Source organism: Cyanistes caeruleus, chromosome 9, assembly GCF_971803275.1.
Source record: "Cyanistes caeruleus chromosome 9, bCyaCae1.hap1.1, whole genome shotgun sequence".
Taxonomy (NCBI): Eukaryota; Metazoa; Chordata; class Aves; order Passeriformes; family Paridae; genus Cyanistes; species Cyanistes caeruleus.
Window position 1 is genome coordinate 20,731,063 of NC_141709.1, and position 16,666 is coordinate 20,747,728.

The following is a 16,666-nucleotide window of genomic DNA, read 5'->3' on the forward strand; positions in this document are numbered from 1 at the left end:
ATCTAAATTTTTCATTCCCTACTGCTCTTAAGTATTTTCGAAGTCTCTTGTTCTTACTGTGCTCTGCAGCCGACATTTCTTACACAACATTCTACACCATGTAGATGTGACATCTACTGGCAAATAAATGTAACTAGAGCAGTTGGTTATGGAGAGCTCCTCAAGGTGCAATCAGAGAATACTCTGGGTTTGAAGGGACCTTAAAGATCATCTACCTTTATGATTTTAGTTGACAGGATTTTGCAGTAACCTGAAACATTAAAAAAAATTTCAAGGAAAGTCAGAGTAGAGTTCTGTTAGTTAATAAGTAGTAGCAGAATTAAGACTGGTTTAATAACTTCAGACATAATACTAGATACGCCCTAAAGCAGAGGTTTGTGTTGTACAAATCCCAAGTGAAAAAGCATTTGTGCTGATATTTCAAGTTTCTTAGAGGGGCTTTAAAAAAGACCAGATAAGTTTATGAGACTTTAGGGAGTTATTTTCCTCCCAGCATTCCCTGCAATACTTCTCTTGGCAGGATACATCACTTGTGGCAAACTCAGTCCTGCTCTGAAATTCCTTTCCAGAATCCGTGAACTGGGTACTGTGGCCTTGGGAGGTGGCTCTCTGGAGTGGATATCCTCCTGGAGCCAAGGCCCTGGGTTATGTCCTAAACACAGAGCAGATACTTCTGTGGAAGCAGAACCACTCTGGATATGAATTCATGTGCTTGCCCTGACAAACTGTATCACAACATGCACCTTACATCACATGTTCCACCACTGTGATCCTGTTTCTGCGGCAATGGGATGTTTTCACTAGGGCTGCCTGCTCAGTTTCTCTCTTGGTTATTCCCGCTGGTAAGCAAGCCTGCCACATGCACACCTCCCAGTGCAAATGGCCAGAGAAAAACAGAAATAAAGTATTAACTGAGGACACACAGTGCCTTTTTTAGGGGTGCAATTAAGAACAGATACTTTATAAACACTGGACATTTATAAAATGATAACATATTGGTTGCCTAACCTGAATTAACATGCCTGTGAGATAGGTGAATTATGTTTTACTTATCCAGGATGTTGCCTATCCTTAACAGACTACCAATCCCCAGTTCATGCAAACATCAGAAGGATGATGGCAAAGATGGGAGAAAGTGAAAGGACATCCCAATCAAGCATTTTGTTGAACTGTTACTTAAATAACTACATACACATTCAAAGGAGCAATGTAGATACAAATTAAAGAGCAATACTTCTGGTATTCTTGTGATACTGATGTGTAGACTAAAGCATTAATACACCACTAAATCTAAGCAAGATCTTGGACCATTTTTTTTCTTCAATTGAATCAAATTACCATGGTGGGGGAGGAATTTCAGTTAACCAAGTCTTTCCAGCACTCCAATTTTCTCTTTGTTGCCTTAGTCAGCAGTAATTTTTCTTGGAACTTACTGAACACACTCAGAACGTACCACACTGCTTGCCAGGCTGCTGAGACCTTGCTCCACATGTGTCAACACAGCTACAGATGTGTCCTCTCTAATCTTCCACAGCACCTTGGAAGCAAAGGCAAAGGAAGAAGTCCAATAACCTCCCAGCAAAGGAAAACACCTGTCACTGTGGCTGCATACGGATCACTGATCTCCCTCCTCAAATCCCAACAACTTTTCATCCTGAAGTTTTTGTGCTGCAGCCTTGTCATCAGACATTAGATTGCCACTGTGTGATCCATCAAAATCTACACCTGTAAGCTGAGCAGCAGTAAGAAATCACTGGCTCATATCACTGGCTCTTCCATTCATGCTTCACTGACCAGCAGCTCATGTCAACGAACACCACAAGTATGTTTCTTTTAAGCTTCAAAGCAAAGAGCCACACATACACAATTCTTTTTGTTTTTGCAAAGAAATTTGTACTGGACCCACCAAGGGAGGGAACAGCACAATGAAGCTGTAAGGATTCTAAAGGAATTTTTTTTACTGGCTTTGAAACACCGTTTGGAACTGATCCAAATGATGTCATAGAAACTTCAAGCTGTTTTTATCACACTGAGGGACTTTATTTTTTGTAGTAGTCAATTATAGAATAAAACACTTTCAGTATATGGAAGTTTCCTTCAGGCATCCCTTTTTGTCATGATACCCCTCCCTCCCCAAATCCAAACAACAAAAAAAGGTAAAAATATGACTAGATCTCAGATTTAATTCATACTTTTATTCATCATCAAATTCAGAAGTTAAAAAGGGAAGATATCTTGAGATCCTGTCTTGCCTCTAGGTACCCATCTCATACTTCTAAAAAAATCCAGCACTTCACCAAATCCGTATGTAAGATGACAAACATTTACTATCTATAAGGCATTTAAACATCCTTGTGGAGTTCTAACCCTTTTACTGGCCAACTTGATATTAGGTGCTTATATTTTACCTTTCTGTTAAAGAACTTAAATCAGTCAATACCTCAAGTTTTCAATTAAAAACATTTTTAAAATGTATGCAAGACCCACACTTGTAAAACTGTGGTGGTCAAACTATTTTTTTTTTTTTTTAATATCATCAAACAGATCCAGATCAGCTATATACACCTCAGCTGGAGAATGGAATTGGGTTTTTACCAGTTTCTTATGGAATGTTTCTTCAATTCTGATCTGGGATAAGTCCTACTTATGCAGCAAATCAGAAGAAACAGATTTGAATGACACTTTCAAATATGTGGCTCAGCATGCTGTGCTTGTTTAGGAGCTGTAGTAAAAGCAGTATTTTCACAGGTTTCTTAGCTCAGCTTTAGAAAAGGTACAGAGGTCTTTAAAATGTAATGTAGCAGTAGTACCAGGAAACCAAGAACACAACACCGCAGTCGCAGGCGTACAGCAGCAGAAGCACAGAGGCCACAGCTTGGCTCAGACAGTGGGAAGAGGAGGAGCTGCGTTACAGAGCAGGCACCAGAGCCTCTCCAAACACCACTTGCAGAAAAAGCCTCAAGACAGACAATGCCAAGACCATGAACAGTCTTTACTTCTATCAGTTGTTTCACAGCACAATGAGACACAGCACAAAGTTTGTACAGCGGGATCTGCAGACAGTTTAAAAACAGGCAATTATCTTTAATAAAAAGCATTGAGTCTGAATGAAAAGAATATAAAGACAAACAATACTGAAGCTAATGATCACCTTGCTTGCTTTTGATTGTCGAAGAAGTCCAAGACTTCTCATAGTGCCTTTAATGTTCTCCACACCACCTTCTCCAGACACCCTAGTTAGTGTAAAGCTTAATGTGCCCCAACTCATACGTGTAGTAGGTTTCACAACCTTTTCCTCATGCTCTCAAACTCTGCTCACGTGTGGGGAGGTGCAACAACTGTCATCATACAATATTCTGATTCACAAAGAAGCAGCACAAGTGTTGTACATAATTTAATTTGCACTTCTGTATATAAATGTTTACTATTGCACACTATTGCAGCACTTAAAAACATCTAATTATTTGCAAAAATTAGTAAAATACTTTAAAGGATTTAAAAATAAGGGTTTTAATGCAACTGACAAGATAATAAAAAAAGCAATTTACTTAATGAGATACAATCCTTTATGTTGGAAATGAAAGTTACATACAACTAGAGTACAATTAAAATATACCATATAGTTCAACACTTAATTCCTCAAATGTGTAAAATTAACAAGCTTCTACTGTCATAGATATACAATTTTTCCATATTGTGAAAAGGATTTTTCAAATTAAATACAGGTAACATAATATTCTGTAGTTATATTTCATGACTGTGTTTAAATGAGAGGGTTGTATAATACTCACATTGTCAAATGTACTCACTAATGCCTTGGAAATTGCACACTTCCCCTCCTTTTCCAAAATAGAATCTCATTTCCATACTGAAGTCTATTATGCCATATTGGAAAAGTGTTTTACTTTCTAACAGGATTTTCATAAAATTAAAAAATAGCATAATATCATGGCATTATGATGACTTTTCCACTTATGCCCATGTAGAATTTAATCTGGATATCAGACAGACACGTCAGAACCAATTTCCTAGACTTTTGTCTTATTGTACACGCAAGATGAATGATTACAGTATTTTACAGAACAGAAAAATATCTGAACCTTTCTAGAACTAGAAATGTAATGATTAAAAATTAAAATCATAACAGAATCAAATTGTGATCTCCAACATTTATTAAAATCTTTTAAAGTTCATAAACGACAACAAAGTTACTGTAGAATTTATCGCATACAGCTAGCATACAGCAGCATGTCCTTGGTCTAAATGAAATACAAAAGATTTTAACATTTTCATACAAAGGATTTCTTTAAATTTATTAATGTGACGATATATCTTTGTTACATAAAATTTGCTACAGCAAAGTATCTTATACTTTTCTTGCATGTATGTAAATATGGGTGGACAAAGACTGCATTCAGTGTCAGCCTCCTAATGACGTTGTGCAAAAATGCTCAACAACCTAAACAGACAGAACATTGGGTGGTATGTTTCATACTCTTTTGTAAAATGTCTACAAAGGCCTTTCTTTTAGGAGCGTCGTACAGATTAAAAGGAAGGACTGCCAGCTGTTTATTTCCACTGGCATTCAAACAAATCCAATGGCTATGTATCAATATAGCTCATTTCTTTAAAAAAACAATTCATCCTTGTATGCATGTAAATTTATCATAAAACATGAGTCTAGTTTTAACTTTTAGATGTGCTGTTTAAGACAGGTCACTGAGACAGCCAGAACCAAGTGTACAAATAAAACTACTATGAATAAGTTTAAAAGCAACCCCGAAAAAAAGTGCTGAGCCGCTGATTATTAACATTGAAATAAATGTGTAAAAGTGCCCAAAGCTAGCACATGGTAGCAATACCTTTTAAGTCAGTTGGTGAGAGTATACAAAACATAATTAAACCCAAATACTTGTATCTGTGTGACCATACATTCTGATTGATTGAAAGAAAGTAGGTTAGAAATGAAGACACAACGCAACTAAAATAAACTCAGCTGTTGCAGGTTTTAAACTTGATCTTTTCTTCATGAATGAAGTGCTGTAATTAAAAAGAAAATGATTGTAGCAGTACTCCATCCTCAGTTTACTAATATAGTATACCAGAATAAAAACTTGGCAATAACCTCTTATTCTTAACAGCTAACAAAAAATAACCGTGTTCTTCCAGCGATGCATCTAGAACATTATTTTGCGTTTGCTAAACCATTTGTTTTTCATAGCTAATGGCAGAGCGCATTTTGCTTTTTGTGGCATGATGGTTTTTATTCTAATGGATGCCTTTTTTAATCAAAAAAGGCTTGAAGCAAGGAATACTTTGGAAGCCAAAACACTGGCTACTTTTAAAAAATTAAGGAAAAAAAATAAAAGAAGAAAAAGTGAATCAAAATGAATTCTCTACAGTACTGACCAAAACTTCCTATAAGTTTAGGGTTCTTGATCTTAAACAAGCCATTTCACACCTGCCAACTGAAATGCTGGTAAATTGACTTGGTTTAATGTGGTCCAAAATCCAGACCAGATGGAATTACTCCCTCTCATGAGACTGTAAGCTTTCCATGGTACAGTCTGGTTATGGCAACTTGCCTACTGCCTAGGTGGGAAATACAAAGGAAGAAGGCAGTGACAAAAACTGCAGGGATGTAGAAAACCAAGGCACGGGGTCTAGCTACTTTCCCCTACTTAAGCCATCCAATTGATTCTACTGAATTTTGGTCAGCCTCCAGGAAGAAATGTTTTTAAGTTAATTTAGCAGACATTTATATGGCGATAAATACTACCTTCAAAAATGCTAAAAATGTTGGCTAGGTTTAGTCTGAGCTACTAAAAAATTATTATAAATTGTAGCATCAGACACAAGACAGACATGAATTATTGGCTGGCACAGACTAGAAGCAACATTTATCTTTCACTTCAGTCTAAATCACACTAGCCGCAACACCTTCCATTTCACTCACACAAATAATACATTATTCAAAATAAAATGGAGCATTCTTGGGTAAAAAACTACTTCATTTCAAAGGGGGAAAATGAACAATACACAGAAACAAAGAACGACAGAAACCAAAGTTAAGTAGGAAAGTGGTCTATTATTCTGTGTTACTGCACAAACAGTGCTTGCTTAATTGTGCCTAGTTAGAAGGGTTGGTGCAAACTGCACACATGGAAGATGGCAATAAAGACCTCAGTCAGCTTTGTGGAATGAAGTAACTAGGTAACTGTTTTGACATATGATGGTCTCAGCTCCACCTCATCTGTTAACAGAGTGCAAAGATCCCAATGTGAGCCCTGATGTCATCTTGTCCTCTTACTCCTACTAAAAATCAGCAAATTCTTTTGCACATTTTTCTGTTAGAGAAGCACGAATATCTTCTTCTTCATAGTCATCAAAGTTGCTGGTATCTCCAGGACCTCTGCACTTTGGTATGAATGGAGCTTCTACCTGTATTGGTAAGAGACACAAAAAAGGCATGTGAAATGTTACTGGCCAAATACCAATAGATTTAACACTGTAATAATGAGCACAGCAATACTCCCATTACTTCTCAGGTTGTGCCAAGAAATCAGGTATTACAGGTTTAAGCTGTGGCACATAAACAAAACTAACCTAAGAAGGCACAGGCTTAGATGTGTGAATCTAAATTGAAAAAGAGTAATCTCTTGCTGACAGACATTAAAAAATTACTTCCACCTCAAAACAAAGATTAGTCCTCTCCTTGCATAAGTGATCCTGCTCCTTCCAGCTCCTTAGCACAGGACGTGCTATTGATTGCCACCACCACTATACAAAAATCTTAGGAAAGTTTGGAATGCCTCTCCCTCCTACTTAATAACAATCTTCTATTTCAAAATGAAAACTAACCTAATACAGGTGGAAAAGAATTTGTTCTGCATCTCTTATGACATTCTTCCTAGGACCTAAGTGAGAAGTGAAGGCCTCCTCCAAACTAGGCCACAATGAGACACAAACAATGACTTGAAAGAGTCACTCAAAGACTGTACCATAAGGTAAGCAGAATTACAACAAAACTATGCAGGTGGTGCAAATTTAAACCTGGAAACACAAAGTAATCAGATAAGTATCTCTCCCAAACAACTCAAGGAGTAAGTGTGCCAGAGGCAGAATGGTGGGGAGGCAATGAAACAGGGCAGGCACAGTTCCAGCTGAGGCAGAGGATAACACCACACTGTGCCCCCAGGTAGATTGCTGATGGTGGGGGTGTGTTGTGTGTAGATCAGTAAATTAAAGAGGTACAGCACAGACTAACACAAATTAAACTCCAGGCTGTGTGCAATACCATTATACACTGCCAAGACATAACAGTGACTTGCGCATTTGTGTGTGCAATTGTCACGTGCACATGTTTTATTCTAAAAATAAGATACGTGTTTCAGTGATTTAGCCATGTTTCAGTGATTTAGCCTGAGTGAACACACAGCCTGTGTACATACCTAGCCTACAAAGCCACACATCACCATTATCTGAATTCTGTCTCTTCTTAAACTGATTTTTAGTTACTCTCTCATAACAAAACTCAGAGCACAGAAAATATCTCATTTATTGCTTGAACTTTAGAACACTTTCCAATAAGATGCATCATACCTTTTCCTATTATCTTCACTATGGAAATTGCTAAAAAGAGATTGCAGAAGATAACACTGTTTTTTAGTGGAAATACCTGTTTGGCCCTAAGTACAATCATTTTATCAGGCAGTGTGTTAATAAATATGGAAATGCACAAAGAAAGGAAGACTTGGTGGCATATCATGCAATGGGTGAGTAACTGGCTCACAGGTGGGGCACAAAACGTTACAGGATGACATAAGACTGGTGACCTGTCACTAGTAGGGTTTTGTAGGGCTCAATCCTTGGCCCTGTGCTCTTGAACATCTTCATAAATTATTTGGACACAGAAGTGGAAGGGATACTAACTAAGTTCATAGATGACAGAAAACTGGGATGAGCTTTTGACTCTGTGGAGGGCAGGGAGGCCCTGCAGAGAGACTGTCAAATTTGAGGACTGGGCAATCAGGAAGTGTATGAAATTCAGCATTGGGTTCTGCACCTGGGATGATGCTACCCTGAATGTAGGGTCAGACTGAGGGACGAGAGCCTGGAGAGCAGCTGTGGGAACCTGGGGTCCTGGCTGATGGCAAGTTGAGCCAGCAGTGCCCTGGCAGCCAGCAGGGACAGCAGTGTCCTGGGGACATCAGGAACAGCATGCCCAGCTGGGAAAGGGAGGGGATTGTCCCGCTCTGCTCTGGGGCAGCCTCACCTTGAGCGCTGGGTGCAGTTTGGGTGCTATAATGTAAGAAAGACATTAAACTGTTAGAGAGTGTCTAGAGGAGGGCAACAAAGGTGGTCAAAGGCCTTGAGGGGAAGCTGTGTGAGGAGGCCCTGGGTCTGTTCAGCCTAGAGGAGACTGAGGGCAGAGCTCACTGCAGTCACAACTTCCTCGGGAGGGGAAGAGGAGCAGCAGGCACCGATCTCTGCTCTGTGGTGACAGTGACAGGACCCGAGGGAACGGCCTGAAGCTGAGTCAGGGAAGGTTTAGGTTGGATATCAGCAGTTTCTTCACCCAGAGGGTGGCTGGGCACTGGAACAGCACCAGCCTGACAAGAGTTCAAGAAGTTTGGAAAACGCTCTCAGGCACATGGTGAGACTCCTGGGGTGTCCTGTGCAGGGCCCAGAATTGGATTTGATGATCCTTGTGAGTCCCTTCCTATCAGCATATTTTGTGATTCTGTATCCAAAATATTAAGTAACTGACTGGTTTACTTATGACTATAGCATTAAAAAAAAAAAAAAAAAAAAATTCATTCACATGACATTAGCTGCTAAGGAACACTACATTTATTCAGGAGAATACATGCTGTGGTAACAGCCACTGAAAAACCAGTATAAGCCTAAGGTTTATTGCTGCATTTCTGTGACTACTGGAATGATATTACAATCCATGCTGTTGTTTCAGACCCTCAGTATTACAGTATTTATTCTTTATAAGTAGAAGCTTCAAACTTAACTTGGTATCAGTTTTCACAACCCTTTAAATCTAGTAATAGCTATTCTGACTCTACTATTTCTTAACATTTAAAAATATTTCTTATTTCTGTGAAAGTAATTCACTACAGCAGTACACTAGCAATGCTAAGAATATTTAGCACAGTATTAAAACACTGTTAATATTATGGGGCCTGGGTGTTCCCAAACAGACTACTGGCAAATGAATCTCAGTGCTTATAAACCTGCCTTACAATAAGGCATTAAGAAAGTGAAGAACAGATAATTAGAATTCCACAATGGGGAATATTTTCTTAAAAATATCTATACTTAATGCAAGGAATATAGGATGCATTAATTGTACCCTGTCTTCTAGTAATTAATACATTAGTGAATAATTCAACAACTGTACTGTCAGTTTGTGTAGCCAAACAACCAGTTTCTTTTTATAAACTATTGTTAGTATTTAGGTTTGGCCCTTAAAATACCGCTCTAACAGCAGTGAGTTCATGCCTCTATAGTCAGACTGTTAGCATTTCAAATTCAAACCAATTTCTTTAAATATTATTGCTTATCTCTAGCTTTTTTTATGGAGGCAGCAGGTTGCTTTAGGAGAAAAAAGAAAAGCTCTAGCTTTGCTTGAGATTCTCCACACTGAAGCACAGTCTGAGTGCTAAGAGCTGCCTGGAAAGGAAAACAAATTCATTTCTGCTGTGGAAGAGTATTTATAGATGCCACTATAGCAGGGGTTAAAAAAAAGAGAGGCAGGAGATGCCTCATCCTGAGATAATCCAGAAATAGACTAAGGCACGACATGTGTGTTAAAGGGAACGTGAACGTATACAGAGGTCCAGAATAAAATACCCAGAAGAAACAAACATAATTCAATCAATACATATCCTTTAGAATCTTAAAAGATTAAAGTACTTTCACCCTTTCTCAATTTAAAGTCACAGATCTAGGAAATAAAAAATAAACACAATAATTAAAAATTTTAATTCAATCCCTTTAAGACCTATAATAGTTTTTATCAGGAAGGGTCTTACCTTTCTCTGATAAATGGCAATCCAATCTGTAGTTGCAAACCACTTGTGATTCTTTATGTCATTTACACCATTCTTGAGATTTCCATATCGTTTGGTCAAATCTACCTGGAGTAAATTTCTTAGAAGATCCTTTAGGTCTGAACTGAAGTGTGATGGGAACCTCACCTAAAATGATACATCCTCAACATTAAAAAACATGATACAAATTTGATTCTTTCCCCTGTGAGGGCAAACAACTTCATACAAAGGGAAACAGTGGGGCAATTTTCTATCTTTCTTCTAAAACCAAATCAAGCAGGAATGCATGAAAGGATGATTATTGTTGCACATGTATTTCTGTTTCACAAGTCTTTATCAGTAGCACTACATTGCCCATCTACTGTTTCTTGAACTGGAAGTTTCTAGGGGGCAAGATATTAATTTAATATAACTGTGATCTAAAAGCTATGCTTAACTTGGTGTTTGAACAACAAATCATCTCAAGACTTTCTCAGCTATTTTCTTGGTATAAATTTTTAGATTCTATTTTATATATATGTATACAGACACAGAGGAGACACAGTATATAGCATATACACAGCATATAAATACATAGATATGCTCTGAAATAACTGTACTTCAGCAATCATATATGAAAAGTCAATCTGGAACTTTATGCTGTACTGCAATCTGTTTCTGATAACTAAATGCACCAACATCAGAAGCCTTACATAACAGCACTATTTGAAGATAGCACACTAGTGACTTGCAATTCATTCAAACCTGGCTAAAGGATATTTGAAGATGATTCGTGGGATGTAATTACAAAGGGTTTTGCTAATAAATGATCTACTGACACCATTTGAGATGGCAGAGGGAAGGAAGGGGAAAAGAACAGGCAGATAGCTGTATTTGTCATCCTCATAGTCTCAGTGTTTGACACTCCAGTATTGAGCTGATCAGTTATGATGTAAATACAGATCATGCAATAACTTGACATAAAAACATTTCAAAAAATCAAGATGTCAAATTATCAAGGACCCTGCTTCAGTTTACCTATCAATATAGTTCTACTGTAGATTATGAGAAATTCACAGGTTTAATGACTATAATACCTAGACCACTGAGAAGTAAGGAAATATTAACTCAAATTTTTAAGTAGAGAACTAAGCAAATGAGGTAGAATAAATGAAAGACCCCAGATTATAAAGAACTGCTAGCTGAGGACTGAATTACAGTTTCTAGAGTTGATGTCCAGTGATGTTTCTGCTGCAGTCCATCCATGGACTCAGTAAAAAAGGTAGATGACCTTTTACAGATGTCAAGCCAATTAGATAAAACCACAAAAAATGCCCAACATTTTGGTTTTAGTTTAGAAGAAAAGGATTTCTTTAAAATGTGTCTTTGCAAATTAATTCCCATATACTCATGGACACCCCTGAAGGTTCACAAAATTAAAACCTTTTAAAGAGCAACCACCAACCACCTTCTTTATTAAGTAAGAATCAAGCTCAGTGCAGTGCACCAGAGGCCTACTGAGGCACTGCCCTCAATTAGAATTACAGAGGCACCTGAGATGCAGCACTCTGTGTGTCTATGTAGGGGCAAGGAAGGGAACAACTCTAACAAATTAAGTGAGCACAAGGAATCAACAGTGTCTGGCAGGAGAAACAACAGAATGACTACATTTTGGTGCTATCCAGCGCACTAAGCAATATTAATGAAAAATAAAAGGGAAACATTTGAAACACTTTTCAAAAAATTTATATAACAATGAAAACCAAACAGAATGTTAGACATGTCTAGCTGTAAGACTGTGGAAGTAAAGAGACCTACTGGGAACGATGGAAACCGCTCAGGGTTTCTCAAAAATGGCAAAAAAATTATAGAAAACAGCTAGGCAAATTAAGCACACAGTTAAGTCGTTAATAGTCGTTGGATCACTTTAATCCAAGCATAAAAGAATAGAATACCAAAATGTCTGTAAATTTAGTAACTTGCATTTTAAATTTGAAGGCAGGGAACAGATTTTTATAACTTTTGATTTTCAAGTAACAATGCTTGTACTTATGAAATGTACATTACAAACTTCTCCTATGTCCTTTTCAAATTGCTCACTGTCTAGTGGCCAGTGAATTCTGCATCTTCTCCACCAAAAACCAGGTTCTATAGAAACAACTGCATTTGTGAAAACACCCAGAGCCTTAACTCACCTTGCCAGACACAATCTTCTCGTAAATTTGAATGGGCTGATCTGCAAAGAATGGGGGATATCCAGCTGCCATTTCATAGATTAACACTCCTAATGCCCACCAATCCACTGCCTTGTTGTAACCCTGAATAAAATGAAAAATGGCACTGTTAGTACAGTTTTTAACACAGGTTAAGATTTTCAGTATATGTCTATATATTTATAGAATACAAAGGGAGCAAATATATTATTGCTTGTTTTATGCAGAACTTATAACCTGACTCCAACCAAACTGGCACTCACAGATTCCAACAGCAATACGCTTAAAACCTAAGACAGAGAAGACAGTGAAACGGTGATGGAAATAAAGCATTTTGCACACATTCTTGTGCTGAGTGTCAGGGATTTCTTTACACTCCTATTACAAGACTCCCTAAATGACAGAAATGGGCACAACCTATTCATTTATTTGAAATCAAAACAATCTTGTTACAGACTGATAAGTCTTCAAAGCTTAGGGAAATTTCATTCTAACAACATATACAACAATACATGCTGTATTGTACACTGTCACCATTTTCCTTGATTATCCACATTTTGGAACATTCAGTTTCATATGTAGTTAATCAGCTACAAGAGCTTTAAAGTTCAGTTAATTAGCTGTTAGAGTAATTTATGATCTGATTTTAAAAGCCTGAACCTTAAATCATTAGTAGGTCCTATTCAATGTTACGAAAGACAAAGAAACTGCCAAACCCATCCATTTCATATATGTTCTCTGAGATTTTTTACAAAGCTCAGGGCTCAGACTCACACTTTCAGGAAAATCTATTTTGAAGACATTGTAGTAGATGCATTGCAATTTCTTTTGCTGTTTTAGCTGCACAGGGGAAAAAAACCATGCAAACAACAAATATTTTTTTCCCTAAACAGAAGTATTTTTTGTTCATTTTTGACAATCTGCAAAGGGTATTTAATTAAAGCACATGTTAAATGTGTAATTTAACATTATGAACTATGATTTCTTTATAGTGTAAGCAGTTCTATATTTTCCATTTGCAAAACATACAGTGCTACAGTTAAACAGCTGTAGGATGAATAATACTTTTTTAAAGATGGAACACTTAGTGCAAGTAGTAGACAAACAGATCTACAGTCAGCTTAGACTGCATGAACTTCAGGTGTAAAACAGTGGATTGTCATGCTTGATCTGATATCAACTGCCTTAGACCTGAAGCTCTGCAACTAGTTATGTAATAACTACTGATTCATCCCATCCGCAGTTCTTGTTACCTTTGGAGTTCTTGTTCTAGTGTGTTAACACTTCAGAATGTAATCACTCAGATCTCTTGTTCTGATAGGGATGTTAGTTAAATAACCTAATTACAGGTTTTAAAAAACTCTTTGCCCCTCACAAGTTATGTGGCAAGCATGCAGAAAGTTTGGTACAGTTAAGTGAAAATTCCTTATTTGACGTAAGTTTTGGCATACTAAACGAATATTTACAATGTAATGACTTAATTTTGTGTCATCTGTAAAGAATTGACTAGTCAAGATTTAATTTTTGGAAGCATCAGCAATTGTTTATCCCTCAGAGCCTGATAATTGGGTCAGAAGTTTTAACTACATCAAATGCAAGGCTGAGTAGTAAGACAAAGTACCTTGCTGAGAATTATTTCAGGTGCCAGGTATTCTGGAGTCCCACATAACGTCCAAGTTCTGCCTTTTACTCTTTTTGCAAAGCCAAAGTCCGTGACCTGTCATCAGAAGAAATAAACTGACTGTAAGTGCATTGCTACAAAGAAATTTAAAATTAAGTACTTTAGAAATATTTTGGAAAGCCATTTTTTACAGGGGAAAAAATTATTTCTCAAATCACGTGGTATCATATAGTCAGGTGAACCTTTATTAGTCAGTCCTCCTGGTACTTCTAAGTCAGATAAATAGGTCTCATGATAAAATTAATAAAGAACACAAAATATGTATTATCACCCTGACATCAGCTTCTATTTATAATTTAAAAATCAGTGGAAACTATGGCTTATTAATCTTTCACAGGTACTGCAATTACATTAATAGTTTTACATATACTTTTTAACATGAGAGTGTTTGTAATGCTGGAAATTTAAAGAATATAAACAAGATATTTATCTTTTCCTTTAGTTTCCTTTAGTTAAACAAATAAATGAATCACAAAGAAGGGTCAATATATCCCCCAGTCTTGTAAATTTAGAATGTTATTTCTTAAGTCTATAAAGGTCATATGTAAAATTAGTGTGGGAATAAGATGACATAGAAGAGGTCTTCCAGTAACTTCTGATTCTGAGTATCTCTGAAAGCACCACAGAGTCAAGTTTGTTTATTTGAGGTCTGGGGGGAAAATTTAACAATAATTCTGTTCACAAATGGCAAGTACTTGGACATATAAATTCTTCATTTCACTTGTCATGTTTTCTACAGTAAGTTTTCAGAATTCTGCAAGCAATATCATACTGTCTTTGTTTTTTCCTGGACCATATTGTGGAATACATACAGAACCCAGGTAATTACATGTGAAATTCTGGGAGCAATTTCAAGCTACCAAGTCTATGCTTGTTTCTTCTGTTTCCTCCTTCTTGGTTTCAATTTCAACCCATTCCTTGAGAAAACATACTGTACCAAATGAGAATCGCTGCTAATTATACAATAACTCGTGCTGATGTTGCTGTACATTAATGCCACAACTAAAGAAGCCAAACTCCAAGCTACCAAGGCAGCTTTTCTTAATTTTTGGTAGAAACAACAGCATCAGCAGCTGAAACTGAATGGGGTGGGTGACATGCTGACTGGAGAGACCTGCTTCATCAGCGGAGAACAGTTTCTGTGTTTTGGAATGCACATCAGTCTATGTGAGAAGATTACACCGCAGACACAGGAAAAACCATAATGGCTTTAAAATGCAAAAAGAAAATAAAGCTGGAGCTGCAGCATCAACATATGAACTCAAACCTCCCTCTGCCACCATCACAAAAACATACTGTTGCACAGAGGGAGCTGCCAGTGGTGGAGTAAGCCGGTCACAGTAAATGGAGCAAACCAGCTGTACCTTAATGGTGCTCCACAGCTATGTTAAAGGAGCTCTTCTCCCTACAGTGTTACCTTACACTCTATGCAGAAATATTTTACACTTATAAACAAGGTAAGATATGAATCCTTTACACTTCTCGCAAACATTTTTATTATGTATTTTCTTGTTTAGATTCTGCTGTGACAAAAGGTGACACAATGAGGGAAGAAGAACTTCCTTTTAAGGACTGCACAGCCTTGCAGAGTGCTTGTTGCTGCACTCTGCCTTCCCATTTGCCATTTAGCTAAAAACATAAGAGCTAAGAGGAAGATGAGAAGGTGCCACGAGAGGCTGTTGTAAAACCAAAGCTGTCACTTGAGCACTGCAGTGCTGATCTCAACTCAGCTCCCACTCCAGCTATGCTGGGAAGGCTAGGACTCTCCAAGGGTGGGATACACCTAATGGACATTAAGTACTATCATGTCAGGGTTAACATCTGAGCTGGTTTTCCTAAACTACTTATACAGACAGTGCACAGAAACAGACATTTTAGGGCACCTTTCATCTTGTTCTAGGGCAGACGTATAAAATAGGTCAGATGAACAGAACCATGTAATCACCTACTTCTCACCACAGACCCCAAGGGAAATCCTGACAACTGGCTCAACTGCAGACAGCTCTACTGAGCACACTTAATTTTAGTCAGAGGAAGTACAACCCAAGGGTTTTAACCATTACAAGACAGTAGGGCATTTGAATGCTCCACACAAACATGCTAATAGACCATTTATTCTAAACACATATTCTCACATTACCTAAATCTACACTGCAAGACAAAACTTCACTCCCTATATATACAAAGAATACCATACCTGGATGTATCCTTGTTGATCAATTAAAAGATTTTCAGGCTTTAGATCTCTGTAGATGAGGTCTAATGAATGGAGGTACTCAAATGTTAGCACTATCTGAGCTGCATAAAACCGTGCATGTGGTTCACTGTGAAGAATGAAAAGAATATTAAGTACCCCAACGCTACGCTAAGGTACCGAAACAACCACCTAACTGTCAGGGGTAGACATATTAAGTATCTTTTAACTGGTTCTTTAATGGTGCAACAAGAAAAAGTAAAAGCAAACATTTTCAGAATTGACACATGCAATCCCTAAAGTTAAGTCTTGCAGCTAAAATACACATGCAAATCAAGATGTACTTATCCCACAGTGCAGAGCTTTGACTTCAAATTTTACTTTTAGAAACTACCATGAATTTCAGCGACAATATACATAGGAATTCCAAGATTCTACCATGTACAGATCACAAATGCCTGTATTAACTCAATGAAAAATAATTTAATAATTATTTAAAAATTAATAATTTAGTGGACTAATTTAAGTCTACTGA

General features: G+C 37.3%; 1 protein-coding gene across 6 annotated transcripts in view; it reads right to left on the minus strand.

Annotated features, from left to right (window-relative positions):
• Nucleotides 1-4,154: 4,154 nt before the first annotated feature.
• Nucleotides 4,155-16,666, minus strand: part of PRKACB (protein kinase cAMP-activated catalytic subunit beta) — a 67,000-nt gene continuing 54,488 nt past the window's right edge. For all 6 annotated transcript variants that reach the window (XM_086901611.1, XM_086901613.1, XM_023932170.2 and 3 more), the window contains 5 exons: nt 16,135-16,261; nt 13,878-13,973; nt 12,239-12,361; nt 10,047-10,211; nt 4,155-6,441 (listed from right to left, as the gene is read on the minus strand). In XM_086901611.1, the coding sequence (XP_086757737.1) occupies nt 6,316-6,441; nt 10,047-10,211; nt 12,239-12,361; nt 13,878-13,973; nt 16,135-16,261 (637 nt within the window). In that variant the 3' untranslated portion in view covers nt 4,155-6,315. The remainder of the gene's footprint in view (nt 6,442-10,046; nt 10,212-12,238; nt 12,362-13,877; nt 13,974-16,134; nt 16,262-16,666) is intronic.